Source organism: Carlito syrichta, unplaced genomic scaffold (genome assembly GCF_000164805.1).
Source record: "Carlito syrichta isolate Samal-C Ts95f unplaced genomic scaffold, Tarsius_syrichta-2.0.1 Scaffold301634, whole genome shotgun sequence".
Lineage (NCBI taxonomy): Eukaryota > Metazoa > Chordata > Mammalia > Primates > Tarsiidae > Carlito > Carlito syrichta.
In genome coordinates this window covers 579,077-594,705 of record NW_007245730.1, presented here as the reverse complement: position 1 = coordinate 594,705, position 15,629 = coordinate 579,077, and the positions used below count along the sequence as shown (strand labels likewise).

Here is a 15,629-nt window from a genome sequence, read left to right as displayed (position 1 = left end):
TGCCTGAGCCCACGGGTTCGAGACCCGCCTGGCCAGGCGAGACCTCATCTCTACAATAAAAATCAAAAAATTAGCCGGGCGTGGTAGTGCGCGTCTGTAATTCCGGCTACTCGGAAGGCTGAGGCAGAAGGATCGCCAGAGCCCAGTGTGTCGAGGCTGCGGTGGCTGGGAGCATGCCACTGCATACCAGTCTGGGCGACGGAGTGAGACTCCAACTCAAAAAAAAAAAAGTTTTTTTTAACTCTAAGATTCTATGATTCTAATATAAATTAAATTTGAATAAACCTAAGCAGTTCTCAAGATTATCTAATTTTAATATTCTTTTAAACAGACTGTCGGGCACGGTGCCTCACATCTATAATCCCAGCACTTTGGGAGGTTGAAGTGAGAGGATTGCCTCAGCCCACGGGTTCAAGACCAACCTGGACAACTTGGTGAAAATTCATCTCTACAGTAAATCAAAAAACTAGTCAGGTGTGGTGACACATGCCTGTAGTTCCAGCTACTTGGAGGATTGTCTGAGTCCAGAATGAGACTCCAACTCAAAACAAACAAACAAAAAATAAGGAGATTGACTTAAAATCTGATAAACTGACTCAAAATAGTTTTTGTTATTGGAAAAAACAGTCTACCTCATTAACCAAGAAAAACCATTGAAGGCTGGGACAGTGGCTAATGTCTGTAATACCAGCACTTTACTTTGCAAGGCTAAGGGGAAAGGATTGCCTGAACTCAGGAATTCAAGACCAGCCTGGGCAACAAGGCAAGACCTCGTCTCTGCAGTAAGTCAAAAAGAAACAAGCAATAAGATAATCTCTATAAATCTTAAACCAATAATGCAGCCAAGCTGAGTGGGTTTACAAAAAATTGGAGTTATCAAAAACTAAAGCACTCACTTGACTTTCCTTGTAAAACAGAACCACATAGACAAAGCTATACATAAGAAATAACTTTCATTGTCTAAAGATGAGTCTTTCTTTAAGTAAGTGAAAGCAGTAACTGCATTAAACAAGCAAAGACATTGAACTTATCTATATTTAAAGAGTACAGACAGGCCAGGTGTGGTGGCTCACATCCGTAATCCCAGCACTTTGGGAGGCAGAGGCAAGAGGATTCCCTAAACCCAAGGATTCAAAACCAGCCTGGTCAACATGGCAAGACCTCATCTCTACAATAAATCAAAAAATCAGCCAGGCATGGTAGCACGAGCCTATAGTATCAGCTACGTGGAAAGCTGAGGTGGAAGGATCTTCTGAGCCCAGCAGGTCGAGGCTGCGGTGGCCTTAAGCGTGCCACTGCACTCCAGTCAAGGTAACAGAGTGAGACTCCAACTCAAGAAAAAAAAAAGAGTACAGACGAGGCTTCAGGGGCATGGAAGAATGAATGCACGAGAACTCTGTGCACTGGAAGGCTACCAGGGGTGGACTATGGATGACTGAAGTAATTTTATTTCTAATTCTTTGTATGTCTGCCTATACTTTGCATATTTTCTACAATAACCACCTTTTTATCAGAAAAATTAAAATATAATAAGAATTGTATAGTGAGGAAAAAATTGAGATTTTTACACAACTTATATACTCCTATCCATTTAAACACAAAACCGTCACCTAAGGATTTTCTAAACAAGAAAGTCCCTTCTGTAAGTACTGCTAGTACTCTATACATAGTAAGTCCTCAATATATATCTTTTTATGTGTTAGATATAGATCACTATCAGATAAACACTAATCTTACTCATGAGCAAATACTCCATATATTCACACTAGAGATACATCTGATTCCCCAGTTCTCAGAAGTGCCCTCTATTAGTAAATTTAAAGTCATTTTTGGCTGGGCACGGTGACTCACACCTATAATCCAAGCATTTTGGGAGGTTGAGGTGAGAGAATTGCCTGAGCCCACAGGTTCGAGACCAACCTGGGCAACATGGTAAGACCTTGTCTGTACAATAAACCAAAAAGCTAGCCAGGCGTGGTGGTGCATGCCTATAGTTCCAGCTGCTTAGAAGGCTGAAGCAGAAGGATCACCTGAGCCCAGCAGGTTGAGGCTGTGGTGGCTGTGAGTGTGCCACTGCACTCCAGTCTGGGAGACAGAATGAGACTCCGATTCAAAAATAAAGGAAGTTGTGATAAGATAAAGAGCACAGCTTAAGCAGTTTGTGAATAGCTGCACAAGTCCCAAAATGATATATGACTTTTTGCATTACAAGCTTCATTGCTAACTAAAGCTGTTGTGGTAAATAGTTGACAGGTGTTTCTAAATACACAGAACCAAGTTGAACAATTATGAAGTAGCCTAATTTTAGGAATTACTCTAAATAAACAATAAGATTATAATTGCTAAAAAGTTATGTTACACAGAATCATTCAGCATTAATGTTTTCAAAAGTATACTTTGGTAAAGTGGTAAAAGCAAGCTTTTAAAGAGGCAAAATAACTTTCTGGCATCCATTTAAAGGCCCTTTATTCTAACTTTCACAAAAATAAACTGTATTTTAACAATAAAAACATGTACTAAGATAGCCACAACATCTATAAAAGCAAGCAACAAATTTTTTAAATACTATAATTTTTTAAAATATTGCTGAGAAAATTTTGTTTTTGTTTTTTGAGTAAGTCTCACTCTGTCACCCAGGCTGGAGTGCAGTGGCACGCTCATGACCACTGCAGCCTCGACCTGCTAGGCTCAGATGATCCTGCCTCAACCTTCCAAGTAGCTGGAACGACAGGCGTGCACCACCATGCCCAGCTAATTTTTATTGATTTATTGTAGAGATGAGGCCTCGACAAGTTGCCCAGGCTGATCTCGAACCCATGGGCTCAAGCAATCCTCTCGCCTCTGCCTCCCAAAGTGCTGGGACTATAGGCGTGAGCCACTGCACCTGGCTAATTTTTTTTCTTTAATTGTAGAAATTAGCCTGGTATGGTGTTGTATTCCTGTAGTCCCAGTTACCCTAGAGGCTGAAGTGGGAGGATGCTTGAGCCCAGGATGTCAAGCAGTGAGCTATGATCATGCCACCACACTCCAGCCTGGGTGACAGAGTGAGATCTGTCTCTAAAAATAAAATTAAGGCTGATGTGGTGGCTCATGCCTATAATCCCACCCAGCAATTTGGGAGGCAGAGGTGAGAGGAATGCCTGAGCCCAGTGGTTCAAGACCAGTCTGGGAAACTTGCTGAGACCTCGTCTCTACAATAAATCAAGAAAAATTACCCAGGCGTGGTATTGCACATCTATAGTTCTAGCTACTTAGAAGGCTGAGGTGGAAGGATCGCCTGAGCCCAGCAGGTCACGGCTGAAATGGCCGTGAGCGTGCCACTGCACTCTAGCCTGGGCAACAGAGTGAAACTCCTACTCAAAAAAATAAAAAAAACTAAAACTAAAATAAGATTAAAAATTAATTGTAGAAATTAGATTTCTTTTCCATAAACCACTTACAATTTGGAAAAGATGCTACTTCCTGATGATCTTTTTTCTATATAAGCCTTCAAACATCTTCTCAACACATACTGCTTAAAAAAACCACACTTCAACTTACTCAAACACTGGGTCAATCTCCTTTAAACTTTGAATATCCTTAATGTTTCAAGGCAACCAATTAGAAATCAAATGATTTGAAATCACAGAATTCTTGAAGCTTCAACAGGATTAGTGATTTCCTATTTACTTAAACATATCATGCATGACAGTTTGCTTGTCTGCCCTTCCATACTCACCTTCCAACTCAATGGAGTCAGCTATGGAGAATGTGCCATGTACCACATAATGGCCAGGACAAACAATAACAGTGTCGCCTTCATAGCAGGCATTTATAGCAGACAATGGATCACTATGGAACTAGAAAACAACAACAATATATTTGCAAATATACACCCTCCCCACTAAAAGCAACTTGAGTATTGTTCCAGTTGCCTTCATGCCTTATTCTGAAAACAGAGCCCAAACTGCATATTGAAGTATCTTCTTTGATACTACACTAAGCCCAGTGCATGCTTGGCAAGTGACTTCTGCTAATGAAAGGCAGGGCTCTCACCATGCCCCAAATCACTGAAAACAGTCCCTAGGATGTTCCTGTAAACACTTTGTAGAACTCATGAAAACCTGGGATGAGGCCAAGCACGGTGGCTCACGCCTGTAATCCCAACATTTTGGGAGGCAGAGGAGAGAGGATTGCCTGAGACCAGGAGCTCGAGATCAGCTGAGCAACTTGGTGAGACCTCGTCTCTACAATAAATCAAAAATTAGCTGGGTGTGGTAGCACAAACCCGTGGTTCCAGCTACTTGGAAGGCTGAGGTGGAAGGATCACCTGAGCCCAGCAGGTCAAGGCTGCGGTGGCCGTGAGCGTGCCATTGCACTCCAGTCTGAGTGACAGAGTGAGACTCTGACTTAAAAAAAAATAGTCTGGTGTGGTGAATCATACCTATAATCCCAGCACTTTGATAGGCTAAAGTGAGAGGATTGCCTGAGCCCACGGTTCGAGACCAGCCTGGGCAACTTGGTGAGACCTCATCTCCACAACTAAAAAAAAAAATTAGCCAGGTGTGGTAGCGCATGCCTGTAGTTCCAGCTATTTGGAAGGCAGAGGCTGAAGGATAATCTGAGCCCAGCAGGTCGAGGCTGCAGTGGCCATGAGCGTGCCATTGTACCCCAGCCTAGGTGACAGAATAAGACTCCCAACACACACACAAAAAAACAAAAACAAAAAGAAAAGAAAACAAAGCAAAACAAAAACACAGAAAACCTGGGCTGAATCTAAAGAAGAAGAAAAAGAAAGCCACCTGGAGCAAGAAACTCTCCGTTTACCTGAATTTCTATTTCTTCTTCACAAGGCTTCTGGCAAAGCCTGTCAGTGAGCAGGGACCGCAGTAGACCAGTCATCATGGTGGAGGAGACTACATGGGTAACCTTCTGACCACTTGGACGGATGCCCTTTGCTTGGATATTAGAATTCTTCTGATAACCAAACACGTACCTTATAGAAATCAAACAGACCTGTCAGTTCTCAGTACGAGAGCTAATAAGATGCTAAATAGATAAGAATAACAAAGACACATACCTCAACAAAGGATTCTCAATGAGTTTTAGCTTTTGTTTCAACTGTTCAATCTCCGAATACAATTTCAACCCTTCCACCATGGAGATATTTTCCTGCTCAGAATCAGAGCTACAATTTGACAAACTGCTTCTCAGATTTAAAAATTTTCTGTAACTCTCCTCACATTGAGACAACAGATTGCGGTAGTCAACAATAAGTCCTGAAGGAACTCGGTCTTCAAGGATATCATAATGTCTGAAAGTTTAAAGGATATTCAAATTCATTGCTTGAAGTCCATTTAGGCACATTTTCCTATCATTAAGACAGCCCGTTTAATCCTCAAAGACCCAGTAAGAAAAGTGTTGTATAGTATATAACTCAGGTGCATGTTAAAGTCTTTCTGAATAACACCCTACTATAAGTGGAAGATGTTGAAAGTTTAAAGGATCACATCACTAAGGTCACTCATTTTTCTTTAGAATTTGGTTACTATTCTTAGATTCAGGCATTTGTGGTTTAGAAACACTATAAATTCATGTTGCATAATTTATAATCATTATCTCTTAAGAAATTACTTTTTCTCATATACTAGATTCAAAATCATAAGAAATGGGTGGCAGGGGATAATTTGGGAGTGGAAATAGGAAGGGAAGCATCTCAAATTGCTTCAAATGTTTAAGATTACCATATTTTGGCCACACACAGTGGCTCACCCCTATAATCCCAGCACTTTGGGAGACTGAGGTGAGAGGATTGCCTGAGCTCACCAGTTCAAGACTAGCCAGGACAACTAGAAATAGTTTGTGACATTCAGATCCCTGAAAAAAATGGTAAATTTTTTTTTTCTTTGAGTCGGTGTCTCACTGTTTTTGCCAAGGCTGAAGTACAGTGGCACGCTCACGGCCACCACAGCCTCGAATCATTGGGCTCAGGTGATCCTTCCGCCTCAGCCTTCTAAGTAGCTGGAACTACAGGTGTGCACTACCATGCCTGGCTAATTTTTTGATTTACTGTAAAGACAAGGTCTCGTCAAGTTGCCCAGGCTGGTCTCGAACCCATGGGCTCAGGCAATTCTCCCGCCTGCACCTCTCAAAGTGCTGGGATTACAGGCATGAGCCACTGTACCCAGCTTAAGTTTTTTTAAAAAAAAAAAAATTACCATATTTATAGAATCAAAAATTTTAAATGATTCAAGTAATCTAGTACTTCCTTGCATCTAAAGCACTAAGGGCCAGGCGTGGTGGCTCACGTCTGTAATCCTAACACTTTGAGAGGCCAAGGTGGGAGAAGTACATCCTGGGCAACACAGTGAGACCTCATCTTTACAAAAAATTTAAAAGTTAGCCATGCATAGTGGTGTGTACCTATAGTCCCAGCTACTCGGTAGAAGGATCACCTGAGTCCAGGAAGTCAAGGATGCAGTGAGCTGTGATTGTGCCACTGCCTGGGTGACAGGGTGAAACCCCGACTCAAAAAAAAAAGCACTGTGCCACGAAATTATGCTGATTGTTAGAGAACTTCAAAAGATTGTTAGAGAACTACGAAAAATAAGCCTCTGAGAGTCTGGGGGGGGGGAATAAAACTGTCATTTCTAAATTTAAGAGTGATCAAAACAAAATAAGCTTGTACCAGACAACCTTACTAGTACTTTAATAATTTATATACTTCCCTAAGTATAAAAATGAACAAAAAGTATTTCCAGATGCAATAGTTTACGAAAGTACAATCAAGTTAATGAATATAAATTAATGGATTTGAAAATACAGTACAATATTATTGTCATTACCTATAGTTTTAAAGTAAGTGCGTTAGTTCTTAGTTAAAAGTATATTGACTAGCTATGCCTTAGGTCAGACCTTCTCAATTCTGGTTAAATATTAAAATCACCTAGGGAGCTTTTAAAAATACAGATGCTCATGAATATAGGGGAAAAAAAACCACTAGTCTTAGGGTCCCAACTAGTGGAAAGACAAAGGCCTTTAGAACAACTACTTGTATTTGGGTTGCATGGTTAATTTTGGTACTTTTGTATAGAAGGGTTTTCCCCTGACAAAAGATGATAAATTAGAAAAATGTATATTTTGGAAATGTTTATTGACCACCAATAGTAACTATCTGGTATTTTCACCTATTTGTCAAATAAGATTTAAGGCTAGAGGTGAAAAGATAAGTCTGTTATCTAGAGTATACTGAGATAAGTCTGTTAGTTTAGCCTAGTATATGTTATCACAGAAACTTAGAGTAAAGCAAATATTTATTTATTTATTTATTGTATAGGCACACACACACATATATATGAATTTATATGTATCTCACATAGGTAAAATTAAACTATGAATATTTTTCCAACATGTACAAGGTAATACTTACAATCTCAATCGAGGTTCAACACATCTGACAAAATAATCATATTCATCTTCCTCTTCTTCATCCCAACTCCTCCAAATGTTTTGGTACAAAAATCTGAAAAAGGACTTAGTATCATTCAAACTCAATCATTGGCTCAAAATGTTAGACTGTTAGAGGGGTGAGAGCTAAAGAATAAATGGAAACAGTTCTCATATTTTAGAGAATATTGTATATTTATTATGGTTGATAATCATGAGTCATACAAGAGATCTTTTCTGGATTAGCTAGAAAAGCATTCTTTTTATCAGAAGAACTATTTATTGACCACTGGTAGCTGGATGTATGGTTGTGCCATCTGTCAAGACAGAAAAGAGTGATGCCAATTTTTTGATTTACTGTAGAGACAAGGTCTCACCAAGTTGCCCCTGGGCTCAGGCCCTCTTGCCTCTGCCTCCCAAAGTGCTGGGATTCCAGGTGTGAGCCACCACACCCAACGAGAAACTTTAACTTTTGTTTATATCAAATAGCCTCAGTAAAATTGGTTTTGTTAACATCATTTCGTATAAAGTCAAAGTTTCCAAGAACCAGTGGACAACATTAAGTAAGGACTTACTGTTATGCCTGGCCATCTCTTTTTGTGAAGTTAAGATTGATCAACAGATTCAGGTGCTGTCAGCCTAATCTACCCACTAAAAAGTTCCCTATCGGTTTTTCACCTCATAGTTTTAGCAGTCATTCATGATCACTGACTAGAACCTTTATTTCATTAGTGGTTACAAAATATTGACATTCTATCATTCTTTCCTCATGTATCAGTTGGAATTTTTGTTTTTTGTTTTTTTTTGAGTCAGAGTCTCACTCTGTCACCCAGGCTAGAGTGCAGTGGCACGCTCATAGCCACCGCAGTCTCCAATTGCTGGGCTCAGGTGATCCCTCCACCATAGCCTTCCAAGTAGCTGGAACTACAGGCATGAGCCCTCATTTTCAGCTAATTTTTCTTGATTTATTGTAGACACGAGGTCTTGCCAAGTTGCCCAAGCTGGTCTTGAACCCGTGGGCTCAGTCAATCCTCTCACCTCAGCCTCCCAGTGTGCTGGGATTATATGAGCCATCACGCCCACTGTGGAATACTTCTATAAAGAAAATCCACAGGTGATTCTAATATGCTTCCAAGGTTGATTAGAGAAGGAAAAGTAGATACTGATTTCTGGATACTCCAACATTCTAAAGTTTGAGGATGAGATGAAGAGCTGGCCAAGATGACGGAGAAAGCAAGCCAGTGAGACACCAACTGAACCGTGGTGGGTCCTAGAAGCCAAGAGGAGGCTGTATTAAGATGGGAATATAAAAACAACTTTGGATTTTTAGAATTAATTAATTACTTAATTTAAAATATGAAAATGGCCCACGGGTTCAAGACCCACCTGGGCAACTTGGCGAGACCTCATCTCTACAATAAATCAAAAAATTAGCCGGGCATGGTAGCGCACGCCTGTAGTTCCAGCTACTTGGAAGGCTGAGGCGGAAGGATAGCTGAAGCCCAGCAGGAGAGGCTGCGGTGGCCGGGAGCAGCCACTGCACTCCAGTTTGAGCGACAGAGTGAGACTCCAACTCAAATTAAAAAAAAAGATGGAAATGATCAAATACCTAGGATTTGGTCAAGAAGTCAAGCAAGATAAGACCAAAGGCAGGATGAGATCAGGAAAGCATTGGCTGGATATGAGAACATGGAAGTCATTGGTGACCTTGAGCAGTTTCAGTGGTGAAGGCAGGGTAGAAATGCTGCTGGGATGCCAGGAAGCAGACTGTGACTGTATGTCTATAACTCTTTCAAGAAGTTCTGCTGTGAAAAGGAAATGGTACTGAAAACGAAGTCACTTCTTAATTCCTTTAAATTGGGCTCTCAGTCTTTACCCACTAGAGCCTATCTTAAAAAAAAAAAAAGAACCTAAGCATGCCTCTACTCAATAAAAAAATACCTTCCTGTGACCCTCAGAATAAAGCTCTGAGCTTAAAAGTATAACAATGAGCTGGGCTCGGTGGCTCAGCCTGTAATCCCGCGCCTTTGGGAGGCTGAGGTGAGTAAATTGCCTGAGCCCGCGGGTTCGAGACCCGCCTGGGCAGGCGAGACCTCATCTCTACAATAAATCAAAAAAATCAGCCAGGCGTGGTAGCGCGCACCTGTAGTTCCAGCTACTTGGAAGGCTGAGGCGGAAGGATCACTGGAGCCCAGCGGGTCGAGGCTGCGGTGGCTGGGAGTGGCTACTGCACCCCAGTCTGGGCAACAGTGAGACTCCAACTCAAAAATAAATAAATAAATAAATAAATAAAAGTATCACAATGGATTCACACTCTGACTCTAATGCACTTCTCTGCCTTAGAGCCCTTGGACATCAACTTCACAACCACTTTCTTTTTTGTTTGTTTTTTGTTTGTTTGAGTTGGAGTCTCACTCAGTCACCCAGACTGGAGTGCAGTCTCCCAGCCACTGTAGCCTCGACCTGCTGGGCTCCAGCGATCCTTCCACCTCAGCCTTCCAAGTAGCTGGAACTAGGAACTACAGGCGAGCACTACAACGCCCGGCTTTTTTTTTTTTTTTTTTTTTTTTTTATTGTAAAGACAAGGTCTTGCCAATTTACCCAGGCTAGTCTCAAACCCCTGGGCTCAGGCAATCCTCTCGCCTAGGCCTCTCGCCTAGACACCAACTCAAAAAAAAACAACAAAGGCTCCCCTTCAAATAACATTCCCAGTTCCAGATACTTGTCATTCTACCAATTTCTATCCCCATAGAGAGAGATAAGCACCCTAATTCCTTATTTCGTAAACTCATCAGTTATCCCTTTACCTTCAAATGCTTCAACTGGCAGACTTTTAAAATGAGAGAAACACACAGGAGTTATTTTAGTTCTGAACAGAAGCGAGTTCTTTAGATTTATAGTGCTTGGCATAATACTGAACATCCAGGGTTAAATGTCCTTGCACGCAATTAAAATTGTCTATGAGATATTGGAAGCAGAGCCTAAAACATTATGCTTCTTTTTTTTTTTTTTTTTTTTGAGTTAGAGTCTTACTCTGTTACACAGGCTGGAGTGCAGTGGCACTCTCACAGCCACTGCAGCCTCGACCTGCTGGGCTCAGGCAATGCTTCCACCTCAGACTTTCAAGTAGCTGGAAACACAAGCATGTGCCACCATGCCTGGCAAATTTTATGATTTATTGTAGAGATGAGGTCTCACCATGGTGGTCAGTTTTATCTCAAACCCCACAGCTCAGGCAATCCTCTCGCCTCCACCTCCCAAAGTGCTGGGATTACAGGCGTGAGCCACTGCACCCAGCTACATTCTGCTTCTTTAGAGTATTCAAATTAAGTTCAGCAAAACCAGGTTAGCTCACTAATAGAACAGAAACTGTAAGGTCAGGCGCGGTGGCTCATGCCTATAATCCCAGCACTGTGGGAGGCCAAGGTGAGAGGATTGCCTGAGCCCACAGGTTCGAGACCAGCCTGGGCAACTTGACGAGACTTCATCTCTACAATAAATCAAAAAATTCCAGGCATGGTGGTGCGTGCCTGTAGTTCCAGCTACTTGGAAGGCTGAGGCAGAAGGATCGTCTGAGCCCAGCAATTCAAGGCTGCAGTGGCCAGGAACATGCCACTGCCCTCCAGCCTGGTTGACAGAGTAAGATTCCAACTGTAAAGTTCTTTCTTAAATTTTTGAGGTGGGATCTCACTCCGTCACCCAGGCTGGAGGACAGTAGCATGATCGTCATTCACTGCAGCCTCCACCTCCTGAGCTCAGGCAATCCTTCCATCTCAGCATCTGGAGTAGCTGGGACTGCAGGCACCCACAGCTATTTCTGGCTAATTATTATTATTTTTTTTTTGCAGAGAAGAGATCTCGCTATGTTGTCTAGGCTGGTCTCAAATTCCTGGGCTCAAGCAATCCTCCCACCTTATCCTCGAAAAGTTTTAGAATTACAGGTGTGAGCCACAGTACCTGGCTAGAAAGTACTTTTTAAACTACAAAATACCAAGCAACATTCTTATCCTTACATTATCCAGTCTTCTAGTTCCTAGAGGAATATAAATTTTGTTTTGTTTTGTTTTGAGTTGGAGTCTCACTCTGTCACCCAGGTTGGAGCGCAGTGGCATGCTTAAGGCCACCGCAGCCTCGACCCACTGGGCTCAGGGGATCCTTCCACCTCAGCCTTCCAAGTAGCTGAAACTACAGGCATATGCCACCACACTTGGCTAGTTTTTTATTTATTGTAGAGATGAGGTCTCACAAAGTTGCCCAGGCTGGTCTCAAACCCGTGAGCTCAGGAAATCCTCACCTCAGGTCCCCCAAAGTGCTGAGATTATAGGTGTGAGCCACCTCATCCAGCCTTTTTATTTTTTTTTCTGAGTTGGAGTCTCACTCCGTCACCCAGGCTGGAGTGCAGTGGCATGCTAAAGGCCACCGCAGCATCGACCTCCGGGCTCAGGTTATCCTTCCATCTCAGTCTTCCAAGTAGATGGAACTACTGGCACATGCTACCACACCTGGTTTTTTTTATTGTAGCGATGAGGTCTAACCAAGTTGCCCAGGCTGGTCTCAAACCTGAGCTTAGGCAATCCTCTCACCTTAGCCTCCCAAAAAAAAACACCTTTTTTTTGACAAGTCACATCCTTGAAAAAAAATGTGTATTAGTCTCATCAGTGTATACATTATGGTATATAATATTCATTTTCTTTCCTTTCCTCTTTCTTTCTGGCCTCATTGCCAAATATATCAACCATAAACCTTAGTAGCCACAACATTTAGGGTAGTTTATAAACATACACAAACAAAATTAAGAATCCTCTATCTTTTGTGAACATTTGGGGAATCTGGGCAAAGGAAAAACTGGAATTCTTTGTACTATACTACTGCTTTCAACTTTCCTATAAGTTTGAAATTATCACAAAATGATTTAAAACATTTTTTTAGCCTTGCACTGTGGCTAACACCTGTAATCCCAGCACTTAGGTGGAAATGAAAGGATTGCCTGAGCCCATGGGTTTGAGACCAGCCTGAGCAACATTGCGAGAACTCATCTCTATAATAATTTTAAAAATTAGCTGGGCATGGTGGCACACACCTGTAGTTCTAGCTACTTGGAAGGCTGAGGCTGAAGGATCATCTGAGCCTAGCAAGTTGAGGCTACAGTGGCTGTGATCATGCTACTGCACTCCAGCCTGAGTAACAGAGTGAGACTCTGATTCAAAAAAAAAAAAGTAAAATAAAAATAAATAAATAAAACATTTATTTAAAACGTTTTTAATTTTAAAAAATATTCTCCACTGGGCACGATGTCTCACGCCTGTAATCCCAGCACTTTGGGAGGCAGGAGGCAAGAAGATTGCCTGAGCTCAGGGGTTCGAGACCAGCCTGAGCAACATGGTGAGACCTCTTCTCTACAAAATATAAAATAAATTAGCTACGAATGATGGCACATGCCTGTGGTACCAGCCACTTAGAAGGCTGAGGCAGAAAGATCACCTGAGCCCAGCAGGTGGAGGCTGTGGTGGCCGTGAGCATCCCACTGTACTCCAGCCTGAGAATCCAGTGAGATTCTGATTCAAAAAAAAAAACAACTCCTATCCTTAAATATTTTTAAAATATTTCAGTGACCAAGTTAACAGTTGGAGTTTTAAATCTAAATCTAACACAGACCAGAATTACTTCATTTCATCCAAACTTTCTGGCCACAAGATTATTTTTATCAACTTCTCTTCCTACCTGACATGTTCAATTGCAAGTGCTGTCTGGTCAAATACTCCAGAATCATCAAATACTACCCACAACTCCTGCAGGGGCAACTGATGTTCCTTCAGATCCAAGAGCTCTTTCATACATTCCAAGGTAAAAGTGCTTACTTGAGGTTCACAGAGGTATGGTTCAGCAAGCCTCACCACTGCCTTCAAGGCTGAAAAGTCCACATCTGTGACCTGAAATGTAAAATAATGTAACTTAACACATGGAAATCAAAATCAAGTTACACATATAAAACACTACTGACAGCCTGAATTGTTTTAAAGTATGTAATGAGGGTGGGAAGCCTTCTTCCATAATATAAACAAGACAGGCCTGGATCTTACCTTCAGGGAGCTTACAATGTAATAAAAGGGCTAAATGAACAAGGTTGTAAAGAGACATAGAATAACCAGCAGAGGTAGTGACCTGGATTTGCTGGGATGGCTGGGGAAGTCACCTCTGAGCTGAGCTGAGAAGGATGAAAAGGAAGCAGCCTTATGGGCTGGGCTCGGTGGCTCAGCCTGTAATCCCAGCACTCCTCAGGTGAGTGCATTGCCTGAGCCCACGGATTCGAGACCAGCCCGGGCAACTTGGTGAGACCTCGTCTCTACAATAAATAAAAAAATTATCCGTGCATGCTAGCGCATGCCTGTAGTTCCAGCTACTTGGAAGGCTGAGGCGGAAGGATCATCTGAGCCCAGCAGGTCGACACTGGGGTGGCCACGAGTGTGCCACTACACTCCAGCCTGGGCAACAAAGTGAAACTCTAACTCAAAAAAAAAAAAAGAAGCCGGGCGCAGTGGTTCACGCCTATAATCCCAGCACTTTGGGGGGCATAGGTAAGAGGACTTCCTGAGTCCACAGGTTTGAGACCAGCGTGGGCAACTTGGCAAGACCTCATCTCTACAATAAATCAAAAAATTAGCTGGGCATGGTGGTGCATGCCTGTAGTTCCAGCTACTTGGAAGGTTGAAGCTGAAGGATCACCCTAAGCCAGTAGGTCGAGGATGCAGCGACTGTGAGCATGCCACTGCACTCCAGCCTGGGCGACAGGGTGAAAAAGGAAGCACCCTAATGAAGAGCAGGGAAGGTACAAAATAGCCCATGGCAGAGACAAGCTTGGCAGCTGATGAAGAAAGGCAGTGTTTCTTCCTGGAACCAAAGGGAGGAAATAGGGAGTAGGGGGGACGGTGGAGCAGCAAGAGATGAGCTGGGAGACAGAGGCAAGAAGACCAGGACATAAAAGGCATTAGGAGCTTGGATTTTACATGTTCTCTAGCATAACAAGAAGCCATAAAGCCAACTCTAGACTCGTGGTAAATGCAATGCATCAGGAGTTAAGTAGAGAAATGACACATTTCTCTTTTAAAAGAATGACTTTGACATTAGATAGAACGAGTACTATCATAATCAAATTTAAAAGCCTTCAATTTCAAAGATATTAGCATAATGCAAAACTTAAACATTCATAAGAAACAGCTGCTACCCACTGCCTCATACATAATCACTGCAGTATGTGATGTTATTTACTTTTTTTTTTTTGTAGAGATGGGGACTCAAACTCCTTGCCTCAAGCAATTCTCCTACTTTGGCCTCCCAAAGTGCACGAGCCACTTCACCCAGTCCTATGATATAATTTTCTAAAGGAGCTGGACCAACAACTTGTCTTCACCCCGTCTGGTTTAACATATTAGTTTAACAGGGCTTTTTGTGGTCCAGTTAACAAGCACTGAGAAAAACTCACACATATAATTAGAGTGCAAATTTCTGCAATGCGGCACCTTGTCAAGAGATTAACCACATTCCTACAAATTTGCAAGGCAAAAAATGGGTTAGTTTTAAAATGCCTCTATGGGGCAGGCACAGTGGCTCACGCCTGTAATCCCAGCACTTTGGGAGGTGGAGGTGAGAAGACTGCCTGAGTCCACAGGTCTGAGACCAGGCTGGGCAAAATGGCAAGACCTCATCTCTACAATAAATTAAACAATTAGCCAGGAGTGGTGGCCCACGCCTGTAGTTCCAGCTACTTGGAAGTCTGAGGCAGAAGGATCACCTGAGTCCGGCAGGTGGAGGCTAAGGTGGCCATGAACATGCCACTGCACTCCAGCCTGGGAGAGTGAGACTCCAACTCAAAAAAAAAAGGCAATTGAAACGACTGATTTCATAATTAGGCCTCCTTATTTTGTAAATGATATCAAATACCTCTTCCACTTCATAGGTTTATAATTCAGTTCCCCTTGTCAAAGGACACTGAAACTTAAACTAATTTAATTTCCCCCATAGCTCTTCCTTAGTTGCCTTTAAAATTTGCAGAACAAGGCCAGGTGCAGTGGCTCAAGCCTATAATCCCAGCACTTTGGGAGGCCGAGGCGAGAGGACTGCCTAAGCTTAGGGGTTTGAAACCAGCCTGGGTAACTTGGTGAGACCCCGTCACTACAATAAATAAATAAAAAAAAAAAAAAAAAAAG

The 15,629-nt window shown here is 42.2% G+C and overlaps 1 protein-coding gene across 1 annotated transcript in view; it reads right to left on the bottom strand.

Annotated features, from left to right (window-relative positions):
- Window positions 1-15,629, bottom strand: part of SHCBP1 (SHC binding and spindle associated 1) — a gene marked incomplete at its 3' end in the record, with an annotated part of 25,902 nt that overhangs the window by 573 nt on the left and 9,700 nt on the right. The window contains exons 4-8 of the mRNA XM_008055022.2: window positions 13,147-13,355; window positions 7,409-7,501; window positions 5,060-5,293; window positions 4,807-4,975; window positions 3,719-3,839 (exon numbers count right to left, since the gene is read on the bottom strand). Of these exons, the coding sequence (XP_008053213.1) occupies window positions 3,719-3,839; window positions 4,807-4,975; window positions 5,060-5,293; window positions 7,409-7,501; window positions 13,147-13,355 (826 nt within the window). The remainder of the gene's footprint in view (window positions 1-3,718; window positions 3,840-4,806; window positions 4,976-5,059; window positions 5,294-7,408; window positions 7,502-13,146; window positions 13,356-15,629) is intronic.